Source organism: Pipra filicauda, unplaced genomic scaffold (genome assembly GCF_003945595.2).
Source record: "Pipra filicauda isolate LSUMZ 115617 unplaced genomic scaffold, ASM394559v2 scaffold28_size6257848_pilon, whole genome shotgun sequence".
Classification (NCBI taxonomy): Eukaryota; Metazoa; Chordata; class Aves; order Passeriformes; family Pipridae; genus Pipra; species Pipra filicauda.
In genome coordinates, this window is record NW_024104409.1 from 3,829,601 (window position 1) to 3,848,229 (window position 18,629).

Below are 18,629 nucleotides of genomic sequence, written 5' to 3' on the forward strand. Positions count from 1 at the left end.
TTCAAGCAGTTTAGAACATATTAGCTTATCTGACATTTCAACCAGAAATACATTATTTGTTTTCATTACTATCTGGTTCTGTTTATAATCAGAAAAAAGTAGCATATGGTATAACCAAACAAAATATCATGAGTAGGCAAAATTATTGGTTTTTCAACAATCTATAAGTAGAATTGTCTTTATGCAAACAGCTTCAATAGTACTTACGAACATAGCTGACCAAAAGAGGAATTTCTGTCTAGTGAGAAAACTGGATATGTCCAAATCCCTTCACACTTTCAAATAGGGGAAGAAGCATGAATTCTGTATTTTAGGGAAGTTATAGCTCAGGCAACCATCTAGGCTATCATATCTCAGATCATAACTCAGCCATAGACATCTGTGATGCATCTCATAGAGAAGACAAATAGTAGTATGTCTTAAGCCTTGAATGGCAAGTGAAGAGCTCAACTCTACCCTTTGAAAAAAATGATACTCTAGAACTCAGAAAAGAATCCTTTTAGCACTTTCAGGGGACATGGATTACCATTATTACTAAATTAATATTTTAATTTTTTTCATTTGAGTTCTATGAAGCAACTCACCAAGCATCCTGGATCATCACAGGTTGAGGCAACAAATGTTATGTGTTGATGGAAACATTTCAGAAAAAAAAATTAAACCATCTTACAGTGGTAAATTTTGATTTTTATGAGAACCGCCATTTTCCATTTTTAAGATAGAATTTCCAAGCAACTCTTAACTATGGCTAACAAATATATCCATAACCATCAGGAATCATTGGTTAGCAAATGGAAAGAAAGCTCAGGTTCAAAACAAACAATGTGGGTTTGCAACCTTTCACGGTTTCATCTTAGGTATCATGATAACTAGCCTTTTTTTCCCCTAATACCCAACAGCAAGACTTTGTTCACTGTTTCAAATCTTACAAAGAGAACAAAAATGTGAGGCCTGAATGTGCAACCACCAGCAAGCAAATAAAAACAACACAAAACACATTCTTTGCACGTCTCTCAGTTTTGACTGGTTAGGGTCCTGACTCATGAGTGTCGAAAGTCTGGGGTTGCCAGCACTGCTTTTGTTTGTCACTAATAATCACTCATCCCAAGGAACATGTGGTTTACTGTCTCATGCCAGGCCTCCAATCTTAGGGGCTGAGGTTCCTTGGTGAGACAGCCTCTCCCAGCTCCAAGACACGTTCTTCCGCATTATCGGAATATTTTATTTTTTTAAGCATCAACTGTAAAATAAATAGATCTTTCCCTTGATAGACATTATGATTTTTTTTTAAGACTAATTTTGTTAGCCACAGAACTTTTGCAATGTTTCAAGACCACTGATAACTGAGCAGCATGGAAAAGAACACAACTACATCCAGCCTACTGTTTCTTTGGTTTTAATTACTTTCTCTGCTATGGCCAGAGACTTCTGGAATTATCCTCTTGGTGGAAATAAAGTTAAGCAGTTAGGCTCTTCTATGAAAATACTTAGCTAAGTCATAAGGGTTGGGGAAAAAGTAACACAGGATGAGCTGACAGTTGTATTCAGTTGTCTGGTAACCAAGGGTACATTCTTCAGAAGTGCCCAGATAAGTTGCATTTTCTAATGTGTTTTCATTCTCTACCTTCTCCCTGCTAGAACAGTCCCAAGACTAGTCACTTGGTTTTTTATATTGCCTCTTATAGACAGATTCAGGCTGCCCATAAATACGACCTGCCCCAGAGAAGGAAATGCAGAGTCCTTCTACTGCAGCCATTCTAGAAAGAAGATCCCATAAGAAGAGACTCCAGTCCATTTTCTACTTGGTAATATCTCTGTGCTAAGAAGCAAGTCCACTTCAACCATTGACTACAACCAGTGTCCATTTTCTCCTCCCAGTTTCTTTGAGGAATATGGAAATCTCAGAACTACTCCAAAAATAGTCCTACAAGCCAGTCATATAGACAGATATTCAGTGCAAATATCTTATGAGACCAAGCAGTTAAGCCAGAGGGCCAGATGCCTAAAGAGGGATTAATATCTACTAACATCAAATACTATTACATAATCATAATTACTATATAATTATCCCAATACAAGATATAAAGTTTTACAGTGAGTATAGTCATTCACTGGAACAATCTCCACAGGGGCATGGAAGTGTTCCTGTCACTGGAGGTTTTTCAGCCATGACTAGACAGGGTGATAGATAAACTCATTAAGGCTCCCTTTCCCCCAAAAGGTTGGACCAGATGATCTTTCGAGTTCCGTTTCAACCTGGACTATTCCACGATTCTATGATATATATCAACACACTAACTAGTAATCCGGACTCACATTTGGGTTTAAGCTGGTGAAAGGACTAAAAACCAAGTCTTATGAGGAGTGGCTGAGGGAGCTAGGGTTGTTTGTCCTGGAGAAAAGGAAGCTTCTGGGAAACCTTATTACTCTCTACAACTACCTGAAAGGAGGTTGTAGCAAAGTGGGAGTCAGCCTCTTCTCCCTGGGAACAAGCAACAGAATAAGCCTCAAGTTGCACCAGGGAAGGTTTAGATTGGATATGAGGATAAATTTCTTCACTGAAAGGGTGGTAAAGCATTGGAACAGGCTGCTCAGGGAAGTGATGAAATCACCATTCCTGGAAGTGTTTAAAAAGCATGTGGATCTGGCACTTAGGAATATAGTTTAGTGATGGACTTGGCAGTGCTGGGTTAACAGCTGGACTCTGTGATCTTAGAGGTCTTTTTCAACCTTAATGATCCTATGTTTCTATGATTGTTTAAAGAAATAGACACAAACTCATTTGGTCTGTTTTCAAATGTCTACATGAAATTAAATCATGCCCTAGAAGGAGAGTTTTCTATCTGTTTTGTTTTTCCTGAGTCCTACAGGGAATTTATGGCAGCTGATTCCATTGTATGCAGGAGCCCTCCAACAACGTGAATCACCCCTTGTGTGCTTACATTTCTCATAAATGACATTCCAGCTCTGATAGGACTATGCTTATGAAGTAGGAGTCTTTTATCACATTGCAGGTTTTACCACTGGGATCTCAGCTGTACCCCAAATCTCTGCAGCAAATTCAAATTGGAGAGGGAAGGGTTTCAAAGCCTTACTAAATTCATTAAGAAGGCCAGTACTATTCTGCTCAAGCAACGTCTAAAGGACCTGGACTCACAGAGACCCTCACACAACTAAGATACCTCTTACTGTTCACATACTTGCTTCTTGGCAGGAACATTGTTCCCAGAAAGGATACACTTGCTACTATGCCTGTCTAATCTAAGGGGAGTTTAAACTGCCAAGGTCTTGCACTCCAAAAGCTGGTCCTCACTGCTAGACTCTATAGCAAAATTTGACTTAACAGTTTTAAGCAAGACTTGCTGCAAAATATCCTACGGATGTCATAGAACAAGCAAGTAAAGGAGCATTCTGACTGTAGCCCTATACACTGGCATCTTCCCCAAAGACATGGAATGTCTTGGTCTCCCTTCTAGCCCTGCTTATGCATTTTACACTTCTGTTTAAGCTGCTTTGGAGAAAATGCATAAACAGTTATATTAGAGCTGCCAAAAGGCGGTCTCCGGCCCATTTCTGAAAATAGGCCTTAAATGCTTTGGAAAATGTCTTTCCCTTTATGCTTTCCACCCTAGCATAAAGATCTTGCTCTGACTGTTCATTGGCTGAAGCTTTATGTTTGTCACCCATGCCAAGAAAGAATGAAGAGGAGATATTAGAAAATCAAGATATCCAGCAGCAGATCAGGTATTTCATCCTCTCAGCCCTTCAGAAGTTCTCTACAGAAGTCTGCAGTGGGGACACATGTTTCAACTGTACTCAGGGCAGATCCTACCTGAGGACAAACAAACCAATGGAGATAGTCAGCAGTGGGCCTTTGGCTGAGAGATATCTGTATTCCTCTAGTGGATTTGATGTCTGGGTTTAGAGATTTAACAAGGACTGATAGTATTTGCAAAGGAATGTACCATCAAAACCACATATAGCTGAGCCAAGTGATATAAAGGAACTAACCAAACAGAATGTACTACAGAAATTGCATATAGGTGAGCCAAGTGATTTATAAGGACTAACCAAGCACAGTAAAGAAACAATGAGGAGGGGAACTGAGGCAGCCAGCCAAGCACCACGCAGTTGCTGTATAATCAAGTGAATTGCCTTGAAGCTCATAAGGCAGTCACTTAGAACTTTGGGGGCTCCAGACTGAGAAGATCACCAAAGACCCCTGATGAAGCCCTCCAGGACCTTGTAAGGATATGTATACATGCTAATAGGTGTTGGGAAATGTCATGATCATGTAACAGGAATGGGGGGAACAAAAAATGAGTAATCACGAGATGCTGACATATAAGAAACCTGGGTGTGCATTTTGGTGAAATGATGACCAAAGCACCCGGCACCAATTAAAGAATGCCTGATTTCTGAAACTCACATGTTGAGTCTTAGAGGTTTCTTTTAAGTGCCACTTTTAGGCAATAGGCTGATAATGCCATCTTCAGCATGAAGCAGTATTTGCTATTATATTGTCAAATACTAATATTTATACATAGGCCAAGGACATTGTCCTGCATGTTTCTGGAAAGTAAAACTGAAATGCTGTAAAATTAGTCTCTAGCAGAAGAAACATTTTCAGTCTCATAAAATAAATCTGATGACCCCTCTGTATGTTTATTTTTGAACTCTGAACCTCAAAAAAGCCAATAACCCAGTAAGGAGTCCTAGCTATTTATTTTCCTCTTGTTTCTTACCCATTAGTATATCAAAGTGGCAGTTTTCCAAACAGGCATTCATTTTGACAAATGCATTTTATGGACCCCTTTTACAGAGGCCAGACATTGGAGGATATGTAGAAGTTTCTGTAGAAAATTACCTCACTGTTAAGTAGTAAGGACACTGGATGTCTCCATCTCAGCCACCTATAAGTCATTTTGATTTGTCAAATGCATTGGCTTTCATAAAAACTCAAGGTAAGAATAGCCATGGGAATAATAAGCCTTGTCAGCTTCTTTCTGGTATGTTCCTAGCAACAGATGATAACAAAGCTGTTATCTTCCCATATGATTCTTGTACTTCCAAAGATCTTCTTTTATTTGCATAATGCCATCAGTCTTAAAATATTTTCCAATAACTAGCAGTAACAGTTTAAATAATTGCCTAATTTGAAACCAGAACCAAGATTTTCTGCATCCAATTTTACCTTTAAAATCCTTAGACTGCAATCATCTGTGATGTCTACGCAAATTCATCTCTTCAAGCAACTCAAAAGCTTTGTGAAACTGCAAATGTGAGAACAATGTTTATCTTCCTTGTCTCTCAGTCTAAAAAATCCTGACAAAATCTGGAACTGGTGACACTGCAAATTCTCTAAAGAGCTAAAAACTATGGACTGAAAGGCTTCCAGCTGGAGTCTATATCCCGGAGTTAGATATGCAGAACAGTGTTTATACCATCTACACATCTTAAGCTGGGCTTAAACCTGGGTATTTGCACATTCATAGCACCTCAGGTGTTCAGCTAAACACAAGCTTATGCTTGTAGACAATTTGAAGAACAAGCAGAGAGGCATAAGATAGACAATGTCAAATTTTTTGACATAAATATGTTAATCTTTGAAAATCCTTTACTACTATTGGGCTTTACTAGGCCTGTAGTTCTAACTTAACACCTCTATCTGGGCTTCTATTTCTGGTTCTGCAAAGTGTGACATTTTCTTCTCTAGTTCTACACTGGCTGGAAGTGCACAAGTACAAGCTAAAAGATCTATGCCTTTCTCCAAAGATTTATTGTCGAGCACTCACCTTACAGCAAAGTTGTCTGGTTTCATTTTTTGCATTACAACTCCGATATGTTACATCGACTATTTTTTTGCTGCTACTTAGATTTCCCCAGCTCCAACACCTCTTTGTTTTTCCAGTAATCTCTGCCTTTTCGCTGACCCATATACCCACAATTCAGCAACTGAGCTGTATTGGGTGCACCACTGGTGCCTGTGGGTAACCTCATTCACCTCTTGGCCAACTGCTCTTCTCACTCTCTTGCAACAGCAATCAAATGGGAAAATCCCCTTTGCAGAAACCCACCTCTGTCATCTTCACAGCTGGGTAAATGTGCATTTTCTTTAAATCTAGTATTGAAATCACAAAATTAATCATAACATATTTCCTATAATCTGGAATTGCCACTCTTACTGTGATGAAGAAAAAGGTGACAAGAGTTTTTGAAAGTAAACTCAGTTATGAGCCAAGTTTTACTGTAATTTCTAGAGCAAAGTAATCAAAAGGGGATGCAGAAAAATGAAAAGATGGAAATATGGGTCACTATCCTCTAAACAGCCCCAGAACATTATTTATGGGATATTACTGCTTCTGAGTCTCTACGACAGTGTTTTTGGTCAAGCGAGAGTGGGACGCAGGTGGAAGATGTGGAAGGTCACTTAAGGCTGCTGAAAATAAAGATGCATCTATCTATGTCACAGATGTGGTTTGTGTGTAAGGATTTGATAGGAAAGGTTTGCTTCATACGATGTCAAAAGCCACAACTTTATCTTCAACAGGGTTGCATGTTCATCCTTAATGTAAGACACATGTACATTTGAAACTTCTTACCTACTAAGAGACTGTGTCTTAAAGACAAAAAAGTCTGAGTATAGACAATCTTTCTATAACATTTAAAAGTCTTATTTCTGTGTCATTCTTTTCCTTAAAAGGCTGCTGGAATTGTCAGTAATTAGTACAAAGAGTAAAGCTGAGCAGAAGTACTCATATAAAGCTATGTACAAGCTAGAGAGGTACAGAAAAATGGAGTAATATAAAACAGCAATAAAAACTGGACCGGATGTACTCACTCATTGCTAGACATGTTACATGATTAATCGCTTGTCCTCATTGTAACAACGAGGCCAGGAAATCCACAAAACCTCAGTATGTATGTAATAGTGCATTTCTAGCTAACAAATTACGGCTATCAAGCTTCAGAAAGAAGCATGCACTCCATTTACTATAATTTAACATACTGGCCTTCCCTTAAAAGCTGGCAAAGTTTGCTACCATGCAAGCCCATAGCATCAAAATTCTGTATTTCAATGAGGGTAAAACTTCAAGCATTTAGCATTTACATGAGATTCAGCCAGAAAGACCACAATCAGAACAATTTGTGTAAAGTAGTTCATTGTGAAGGTGCTTCTGATGGTCCAGTGAGGCCAAGATATCCATTGCTAACCATAGACAGAGTAAACATTCTAACCAGGTTGTGGTGGCGTTACCTGGAGCCAAAGCACAAGCCTGGCTGCATTTTATGTCAAACCACTGACCAGCCCTATTGCCATTTGGAAAGTATGGCTGACATCCGATTGCGGGCCGCCCTGTGAGGTTCACCAAACCACCAGCTGTAGAGTGGTTATGCTGCTTTCTTCAAAACATTTTTGTGGCTTTCTTGAGAACACAGTATTTATCAGGTGAGTAGCACAGCCAGGATGGTTTTATCTCCTTGTTGCCACTGTGCTTCAGTACCATCCCAGAGGCCTCCCTTCTGCTCAGCTGTAAATAGAGTGTATGAAGAACCATTCTCTGGAGGGGCTGCAGGCATCGGAACACATTTTATGGCTAACAAGGAGCATTTTCAGTCTGAACTCCCGTACACCAAGCAGGAAATAGCATCCAGTTATTTATATAACTGTACCTAAAGTATTTTCTATTTCTTTCCAATGTAACTTAAAGAACATTTTTACCTTTTAAGCTGCAATTTTGCGTCAGCCCATAACCAGTACTTGCTCAATGGGAGAGGACTGCAATTCCAAAATGGTTACTTCAGGTCTTCTCAAGGAGTGGTTAATTAGCAGTTGAATTCTCTCTCTGCACTTCAATTAACACATGACAAGCTAACGCGCCTGTTAACATCCATCTGCTGCACATCATCCTCTGCTCCTGACCTCTTTCCTAAAGCCTCATCAATCAAATTCAGCTTGGCAGGAGACTCCCACCATCTCCCTGTGCAAAGGGCAGGAAGCGTCACTCAGTTTCACAAAATGAGAAATAAAGAAGAATAAGACAGGATTCCTACTCAAAAGACCTTACAGAAGCTCCCATGTCAGTGCTGAGCACAGAATTCCCTTATTCCAGGTAATCGCAGTGTTACAGACATCATGCATCTTTGCATGGTCTTTACTGCTCTGGCTTTTATGACAAAGTCATATCCTTGGGAAAACAGTACAAAGAGGGGCAATATCATATGGAACTTCAGTTCCTTGCATTTCTAGTGTTATCTTTGGGAACTCCTAGACTTTCTGGTCATGTAGCCATGGGTTTGCTACTGCCTTGAAGGTGAGTCATCATCTACAACAGGGAGAGAGACATTTCATCCTTATGACTCCTCACAGAAAGGTTTCCAAAACAGTCAAGTACTTGGAAAGATAGGTCCCCCCACAGGCAGGGCACTAGACCAGGTTGCTCAGGGCCCTGTCCAATCCAGCCTTGGACAACTCCAGGGATGGAGCAACCACAAATTCTTTGGGCAACCTGTTCAAGTGCCTTAGCACCCTCACAGTAAAGAATTTCTTCTGAATATCTAATCTAAATCTCTCCTCTTTCAGTTAAAAGCCATTCCTTACTGTCCTATCACTACATGCCCTGCTAAAAAGTGCCACTTCCAGCTCTCTTGTAGCTCCCTTTAGGTACTGGGAGGCTGTTGTAAGGTCTCCCTGAAGCCTTCTCTTTTCCAGATTGAACAGCCCCAGCTCTCTCAGCTTGTCTTTATAGGAGAGGTGCTCCAGCCCTCTGACCATCTTTGTGGCCTCCTCTGCACCTGCTCCAGCAGGTCCACATCCTTCTTGTGTTGGAAGCCCCAGAGCTAAACTTACAATGTGATTAACTTTCAAACTGTGAAGGCTTTTCTACGTGCAAGCAGTTTGGGACAGTCTTTGAATGATTTCTGGATTTGCCTGAAAAGGCTCACAATTTTTGAGCCTTACTAAAGGAAAGTATCTGAAATAGTAAAATATTTGTTTGATTTATTTGGGAGAGTAAGAAAAATGATAACTATTGTGGGATCTGGCAACTACAAGAAGCATTCCTCTTTGTTAATGCTCCAAACTCTCCAGAAAAGCCCAGGAGCATTGTTTCACCTTACAGAGAGGGACACACAAGAGTGCTTGAAGGGCACAGGTCTTGCCTCAGGTAAAGCAAGGCATCAGCAGAGGTAGGTATCAAAACCAGGTTCACAGGCAAACTGAAAATAAAGCCCTTCAAGTCTCATGCATATTGTGTCCTCTGACACAATCTGTTAGGCTTATTTTTATCAGCCATATGACTAGTCCTGTTCAGTGACAATTCACTGTACACATTTCAACGGAAAGAAAGAGGCTGAGCAGCAGAGGGCTGACTGTTTACCCTCTCTTGGTTGCTATGCTCCTGTTCAGACTGACTCTTTCTAACAGAGATTTCACCTTTTTTGATGGTATCAAACCTTCTTCAGGGTCAATGAAATGTCTGGAGCATAGGACCTGAGACTGGGAGACCTTTTAGGAACAGAGAGTAGTATCAAAGCCAAATCAGGAAAGCAAAACACAGGAATTCCAGGGAAAAGGTGCCAAGGGATACCATGTGAAGTCAGTGCAATCCACAACCCTTGCTGAAAGTTACTAGAATGAGAGGGTGGACTAGTTAAAAAGTCCCACCCAATAAGGACACTACAATCAAAAAGAAAGAAAGGCTTTGCAACCTTTACTCTTCTCAACATTCCAAGACTGTAGAAACCGCAAATTTAAAATCAGATAATGAATTTAGGACATGACTGTGCTTGAACATTGGACTTGCAAACAGAAGACAATTGGTAAGAAATTAATTTCTGTTCAAATTAAGTGAGCTGCCAGGGTCAAGACTGTGTTATGACCACAGTGCATTCTCTTTCTTTTTCTTCTTGTTAATGAGATACAATTACATGAGTTTTAGCTTTACTGCACTTTTAGGCTAGTTATTGAAAAAAGGTTCACATTTTAAAAAAGAGAATTGAAAATGAACGTTGGAAACAACTAACGCTCCCATTGCTGCCATGTAAACAGATTAATGGTTATTTCCCTAATTAATCTAAATCGCTCATCCAGTGTAATTTGGATGACTGCAGCAAGGTTGACTTTTTTATGTACTTAAATTTTCTCTTAACAGTTGTGGCTAGCTAATACATGGAGAAAAATAAAGTCAAATTTTAAACATGCTGACTACAAGCTGGGCATATACCATAAGCAGTGGCATTCCAACACTTGCATAAGGAGAAAAAAAAATCTCACAAAATAATTTTAAACAAAATTTACCAAATTCTCCAAAACCATGTCTTTAGGAGCCTCTCAGAAGCATTTTGATCATACTGATGAGGGTCCTCCAGACTCCTTGCAGAATTTGCAACACCCACCTCTTTATTTTCTCAGGCAGTCACAGGGAAAGAGGTTTTGTTGAAGATGCCAGCATGTACTAGGCTTGTCAGGATCTCAGGCTTAACCCTGTGATGACTCTGACTCCTTAGGATATAATCTTCATATCATGGTTTACAGCAATAAACTACGACACAAGTTCTGAACCTCCTTAGCTAAAAGAATGAAAAATGTGTATGATCTGTTACCACAGAAATATTAGCTAAGCATCTCACAGTCCTGTAACAGTTAACTTGGATGCTCTCCTATGCCCAGTGCTTTTTAAATCCGATGGATTTAGCTGTGAACTCTCCTCTGATACATAGTGCATAACATACTGTAACGAGTTCAACAGGACAGCTGAGTACTACCATTTCTCTTGACATAATTTCTCTAAACAACTACATTCTGATGAGCTGCTTTTACAGTTTGGTTTCCACAGAGCCATATTCTAATCTCCTAGACAAACGTTCTGCATCTCCTCTAAATCTACAACTTCCAGCATGAAGAGATGGTTCTTCATTGTATATCTGTCCATATTCTTGGCATTTTTGTAGCATCCTGAATACTATGTCTGATTTTGTGTTGTTAATCTGTTGCAGCATCTGTTCAGAGCACAATACTATGGGGCAATAATTAAGCAAACACAACCTTCTCAGAAACACAGACTGTTTGTTATTAAAGGTTACTATCTATTTAAATTGTGACCTGATGCAAGTGGGTGAGACAAGTGGGATTCTGCCAGCTTTCAAAAGGACTGAGCTGTGCCCTGTGTCCAGAAGCTGCTGTTAACACAGCACACTGCACATACATCTGCACAAATTACGTAGTATGTTGGAGTTACATTATACTTCAGTATCAGCTTAAAAGTTACTTTCAGATCAGCATAAAATCCAAGGGTTTTGCAAGCAATAAGTTGGGTTCCAAACCAAAGCAACCACAGATTACTTTCCTACAGGAGTGAAGAACTCAGCCAAAAGCAAGCTTAGCTCTTCTTCACTGCTTGATGATCTCTGGTAGGCAAGCCTTATTCCATAGCCTCACAGCTAAGAAGACTCCCCTTGCTGGTTTTTAACCACTTCCACGAGCCAAGAATAAAAAGGCCAGAAGTCACATCAGGACAACAGTGTAGGGTCAAAAAAGAAGCCAAAGACAATAACTGTACTACAAGACTGGACAAAGGTCAGAAAAAAATTAGAAATAAGAAATAGCCACAAGGAAAGTATAGGAAGAAACTCAGAAGTTAAATGAGGTGGAGGCTGTACAAAATAGGACATTGGCAATAAGTGGACTACAGGGCAGATGGTAGAAAAACGTATCACACTACTACACCCTTTCTTTTCTCTATATTCATCTTATTCCTGGTTGAAGCACTGGATTTTCAAGAAACCAAGTCAAATGAGTTGTACAAGTGTTTCCTTTTGCCCATTCTGAATTAAAAACAAACTCAAATAAATGGACAGAAAGCTCCCTCACAGTCCTAGAAGCAGCAGCAACTTTTGGAGGGATAAAGGCAATGCAGACTGTATGTTTTGACTACATGAAGGCCCCAATTCCAGTCTTTGCAATTTCTGTGGAAAGGTGTTGTGCAGGCATGGACTAGATAACCAGTACCTTGACCACAGACACGGTCTCATGTTCATCACTGTTAGTTCCCTTGTCTCAAGCAGTCACATGCTTCGTGGTTTGCCTTAACAGCAGGGGAAAGAGACAGCATTTGATTCATATGGTGCTCTATAACCAGTAAGGTCAGTGCTCTGGGTACATTTCTTCAGCCTTGGCATGACTCACTTTCCATAGCCACCTTCCAATCGGAGGCTCAGAGCAGTAGCCAACATGGAATTCAGTCACACCAGAAGCTCAGGCTAGGGAGCAAGAGGAAGGTCCGAGCAACAGCAGCAGGAGATGGAGGAGCACACATGTTGGGCAAAGACTATGGACTAGCTGGAGACTTAACTCTCAATTTAATACACCAAGGTTAAACAAAGTGCATGGATACTGTTCTGTGGTTGAATAAAGCCAGCCAGAACCAGACTGCTGAATGAAAGAAAAATAAAGTCCAGGCAGGAAGAGAAAAGCTCAGATTTATCTTCCACATGAATATCCTTTTCTTTCCCTTTACGAAAATGTTTATTTTCTTTGTTCCCAAACTTGCTACTTGTCTTTTTTTGGCGGTGCAATATTTGAAGAGTAAGTTAATTATTTACTTGCTTCAATTAACATATATTTTCTATGTGATTAACCACGAGGCATTACCCAAACAAAAAAATCTTTGGAACAGACACGGTAATGAAACAAAACAATGCTCCTTTGGGAAGCAATCTCCAAATACTACAGAAACCTCCTTTAAACAAGCATTGCAAAAAATAATCACAGACAGTTGCTCATGCTTACTGTTTTTAAAATAAGTTCAGCAAAAATTTCCTAGTTCTTGACATGAAACCCAGCTGAGATTAGTAGATTCACAACTTACACATCAAAAGGCATTACGACAGCTATTTGCAACATCAGTACTTCTAAACCTTAGAACCGGTACCTGTGCGTACCATCATGTCTGCTCAGCATTACTATTTTGGGGTGCTTGACAATATGCTGTTTGGTACATTTCAACAGATACCAAACATTTGAGGATTTTGAAGAAGCCTATGAAACTTCATTTCACACATTTTCATTAGCAGTGTATTCTTTCATTTGTCCATCTACAGCTGGGTTCTAAACCAATTCCCCAAATACTGTACAAGGTGCCAAAGTCCTACCTCAGTCTACACAGAAATATCAAGGCAACCTTCTTAACGTAGCTTCCAGGCAAGATGAGGCTGAGGTAGACCAGTTATTATATCCTACATGTGTTGAGATTAGAGTCCATGTGACACTTTACTGCACGTAAGAAGAATGATGGGTTTACCTTTCAATCCAAAGACAGGAGAACAGCATTCTCGCTTCCTGCCAGACACCAATTTATTTCTTTAAGAAGTATGCCATCTACTGATACATTATTACTATACCATTCTTCAAGCGACTTCACACAACCACTGACCAAGACCAGTCTTAGCTGTGCTAGTTGAAAAGAAAAATAATATTCCATGAACTTACAAGAAACGACAGCACTCTCTAAGCCAGTGAAATGTGTTTTATTTTAAGCCACTGCTAAAACAAGGACAAATTTAGTGCAACCTGGAGTTCATAATCTGAAAACTGAATATAGTTAAATTACTGAAATGGCAAAACTTGTCAGCATTATACAGTACAAGACCTTCATATTCATTGAGTACAGTTACATAAACATTTATAGTTATACAAACTGCTTTTGGTATACAATTGCATCACTAACTGGGCTGTGAATTACTGTAACACTGCACAAATAAGCAGCAGTTCCAGCAAATTATAATAAACTTTAGTATTAAATACTATTCAGACATTAAAACAAAGGCCCTCTAAAACTACAACTCCAGCTATACAACAGGAATGTACAAAGATGGTGCAAAATAAAGTGACTACAGTGGCTGGGCTCTGTACTTGCCACTTCAGAGCTCAAGTACAGTAAATGCTTGACAGCAGAAGCTCTTGCTGAAAAGCCAAAATTCTTACACTAAAAAACATTCCTGAATCTCGTATTTTCATTTGCTAATCAACTGTCTAAAACTACAGGGGTTTACGCTGGTGACCATGTTCACTATTTATTGTGTTCCCATCTCCAACAATATGTGGCTGTTCATCGAAAAGGTCCCAGACAACGTTACATTGGAAAATGTAACATTTAAAATCTGATACCATCCTTGAGAGACCTAATTAGTCTTGGAATGTGGATTGCTGGGGTTTTGGGTTTTGGTCAGCTTTTTTCTAAAAAGCTCACACAATCTTTTAAAACTCAAGAACAAAGATACTACAGAAACTGCATTCAAGTACACCGTCTGAGCTACATTTTCACATCCTTATTATGTGACAGCAAATCCTCTTTAATTTTAGCATATGAGTTTGAGTGTTTTTTAATTTTAAGGCTTTATGCATACTTCTTTTTTATTTATGCACCCCATTCTGAATGTTTAAACTTGTTTTAAATATGGACAACTTTTAATTGTTAATTTATAGAGGGACTATTTTCAAAGTGCTTTTTTCCAGAGAATCTTACAAAGCATCCCAACACTTCATAAATACATTTGGTGTTCTGAGAAATGGAAGTGTTTGGGTCATTTCTGAAACAATAACATCATTGGATATACTTTCCTCAACTTAAAAATTAAATTACCAGGGCTTCCCATACAGAAAAAATGCAAGATGAAATAAACTCTACCTTTTTATGTTTGTTTATAAAGCAGAGTTGTCTGCTTTAAATGGACCAGAATGTGGCCTTTCATGTTTTTACAGTTTTCACTTACACTTCTGTACTTCTGTCAGGAGTTTTAGATAAACTCAGCAAGTATCATTTAAGACTCTCATTAGCAAAGAACAGCTTTCTCACTAATATGGCAGACAGCATCAGTCAGATACAGTCAGAGTAAGGTTTTCCAAAGATTATTAAAATTATTAAATTATAATAATTTTGCCAGGCTAGTTTAATGCTTTCCTAATTTCATACTCAAGGAGAAAAGCCAAGTCACTCAGAACAAATTTAAAACAATTTGTACAGAAAATGGTTACAGAAAACAGTTTGCTTGTTTCCAGTAAAAATGAAGTAATTTACAACATTTTTCTCATGTAAATTTGGAAACTATGCTACTTTCCTCAGAGGCTAATATAACAAGTTGTTCCTTAATATAACACCAATTAATAGTTACATAAATATTTGATCCAGCCTGAAAACAAGATTCCATTTATAAAAATAATTTTTAGTGCAACTATTGTTGCACTAAAACTTTCTGAATAGCTGTAAGCTTTGGGAATCACACAATTTTCTGCCTTTCCCCACAGAAGTAACTAGAAAGAAAAAACACCAACTTTATAAAATCCAACATACTGAATAAATCAGTTAAAAAATGGCTGTTCCTGTGGTGTTGTTTAGCTGGTTGTGTTTTGTTGCGTGTTTTTTTTTTTTTCAAGAGTACAGCTTTGTACATTCACAATACCTTCAATATCTTTCTCAATTTGGACATGTACAGAAACATTTTACTATTACTACTGTATCTTCATATCCTGAAATTCCACTTGGTGAGCAAAACTTACTCCTGAGGCACTGCTTTTAGTATTTTATTTTCTTGGCATTTCAATTTTGTAAGTAAATTTGTACTAGGGAAGATGTTGCAGCCAAAGAATGGTTTCAAATTTTTGTCTAAAACAACACTGAAAGTCAACCTTAAAAAAAAAGAAAGGAGTATGGGGATGGAGGAGGAAAAAAATCCAGATAGCTTTTGTATAATTCTTAAAAAAATATTTGCTACTAGGCCCATCCTCCAAACACAGGAATTAAGATAACTTTACCTACCCTACTTTGGGCTCTAAAGAAAAATCATTCCTGACACCTGGCATTACATTACCCGTAACAAAAGACCCTGAAGTAGTTGTTGGTCTTTTTGTCACATGGCATACATAGATTTTTCTATCAGTGAAATGATATGCAAAGTGAGGTAATAAAACTATGAGCGTAACAGAATTTTAATTTAGTGGCAAAAGTTTGCATTTAAAGTTCATATTGGTGAGATCTCATACACAAACAGATATACATACATACCTGTGTATGCACATGTGTGTACACACATATGTGCACATACAAAAACATTCAAAATCTTTAGCTCTGTGAGAAAGGCAGAATTCCAGATGACAAAGGAGGACAAAAACCAACCAGATCTCTACAAAAAGGGCAGTGTAATGCCCTCCTGAAACACAAAGACATTACAAGGAGCGTGTTCTTGAGTTTACCAGTGTGACACCGCATAGTAATTCATGGGGTAGGAGAAATCAGAATTGTACATACACCATTCAAATTCAGGAATAGATTTAGAGACCATCTCTCTCTCCTTGTTTGGGATAACAAACTTGTGCACCATATCAACAGTCTATTTTCCTGTGAAAAAGCCTTAAAGATTTTTTTTGTTCATCCAAAACAAGTAAGGCTCTATGATTCTTTTGTAGGTTTCAGGTGGTAACCTTGTAATTACCAGCACATGTCTTTTTCTCTCAAAGGATATATAAAAAACAAAACCCAAAAAACATTTTCAAACTACAGGGTATGTAAAGGTCCAGATTTCCCTTCAGACAGAAAGGCAAGTCAGCAGCACTGGTGAGAAACCTGATGAGACTGCTAAAAACATTTGATTAAAAGTCCCTTTAAAAAAAATTCAGTGAAGGTAGTTAACAAAAATGAAAAATCCATTTGCAAGAAATTTCCCCTTTACGTTTTAATTAGCTTTCTTTGCTAATGTGCTCACTGAGTAACAAAACTGTCTTTATTACTGAAAAGAAAATTCATATGTGACTGTTAAGAAATAAGAATTAAAACTAGTCAAAAAGACAGCCAAAATCCTCATAAATTTCTATCTGCTACTTTTAACACATCTGTGTGAGAGACTAAAGTACAAATTATTTGACATAGAATTAGTGTCATAGAAGTATCTGCATACAAAAAGCGTCAGTAAAAAATTTAGCATTTTAAATTTGATTGGAAAGCTGCAGGAAATCTTGCTGAAGAATTATGCATGAAATTATGTTCAACTACTCACTCTGCCCTTCTACTAGAATTTACCAGCTCTATGGTGCTCTTGGGCACATAAGGCCTGGCCAAGATTGGTAATTTTTTCCATTGTCTACAGCACAGTATTCCAGAACAGATCCTTGCAGAAATCAGTGCTCTTAGTCACACTGTGAATATAGCACACACAGGAGTGGTAAAAAGAGCTATCCTGGCACAGTGGGAATCCTAAATATCATGCCTGAGACAGCCTCCTCTGAACTACTATCATAGACAAGGGATATTTTCATAAATATTTCAATGGTCTGAACACAGCAGTAAATACAAGTTATGTGTGAGTGGACAATACCGATTACAGACTGAATAAACATACCATGTGCACAGAATCACAAAGCACAGCACAGCTATTTTGACTTTCACCTCAAAGTCTTTTAATTGCTGACTATTACTTAAACATTCACTAGTTGAATTTTAGTTTACATATCTGTGTTCTTTCTATCTCCTTTCAAAAGAGGAATGAAGGATGTTGCATCTTTGGATTTTTCAGACATTTTCCAGAAGCCAACCAACAAAAGACTTATTTAGAGCTTGCTCTCCATCAGATGCCTTCTCTATCATTTCACAGTATTTCAGCACTGCTTGCAAGAGATCTCCAACTTTCCAATCTCTTTCTTGCAGTCTTCTGGAAAGCTGAAGGGGAGACAGAGCAACACAAAACAAAATATTTTGACTGGGACATCCTGATGAACAGTTACAGAAGTTATTCTTGAAACATTAGGTCATAAGAGATCAGTTGTAATGAGTTAATCTTTATCCCCGCATCTATAAAAACAAAAACTTCCGCAAGAACCAGGCGCTTTTCTTTAGGGTAGTTTTCACAAAACTTTCTTCTGGAGGGAGCAACATTTTCAAATTATGTGGTGCCACAGGTATGAGGGCTGTGGTTCATCAAGACTGCAGAAAACAGGAAATTCTGAACACAAGATTAAGACGCTGCCACCCCTCCCATGCCAATAATGCACGTATAAAAAGACAAAACTCAGTCTTAATAGAAGGATGTGGATTTTCCTTTCACAGCATATAGTGTGGTTCGGGTGGCACAGACGCTACCCTAAATGAAAACAGCGTCTTCAGAGTTGGGAAATTATAACATCTTGGGGAAGAGGAAAGGTGACAATTAAGTTAAACTACCATTCAGGAGCAGAGATCAGTGTAACTGAAAACATTTTTTTTTGCCCAGGGTCCAAGCAAAAAAATCTTCCATTGCATTGGAAGATTATGCTTAAGCTCAGCTATGTATGTAAGAAAGCCTACCCTAAGGGAAGAATGAATTTGCCAGTTTGCCTAGGAGTAAAAAAACCAAACAACTTCTAGTTAAAACAAAAAACAAAACAAAACAAAAAAATCAAAAAATCAAAACACCTAACACCCACACAAACAAACTTTATTCTCTGTAGCTTTCTGGACACCTGTCAATGCTGCATTTAGTAAACACCATTTAAATGCTCTACTTACTCTTTGGAACTGTAGATTTTCATGGCCTTTTACAGTCTCTACCATGATATTCTATATATTAAGTTTAAAGAAAGTTATAAACAGTGTTTAGAGAAT

The 18,629-nt window shown here is 38.4% G+C and overlaps 1 protein-coding gene across 5 annotated transcripts in view; it reads right to left on the reverse strand.

Annotated features, from left to right (window-relative positions):
* Positions 1 to 13,508: 13,508 nt before the first annotated feature.
* Positions 13,509 to 18,629, reverse strand: part of AKAP11 (A-kinase anchoring protein 11) — a 43,800-nt gene continuing 38,679 nt past the window's right edge. For all 5 annotated transcript variants that reach the window (XM_027720288.2, XM_027720289.2, XM_027720290.2 and 2 more), the window contains one exon: positions 13,509 to 17,708. In XM_027720288.2, coding sequence (XP_027576089.2) covers positions 17,562 to 17,708 — 147 coding nt within the window. In that variant the 3' untranslated portion in view covers positions 13,509 to 17,561. The remainder of the gene's footprint in view (positions 17,709 to 18,629) is intronic.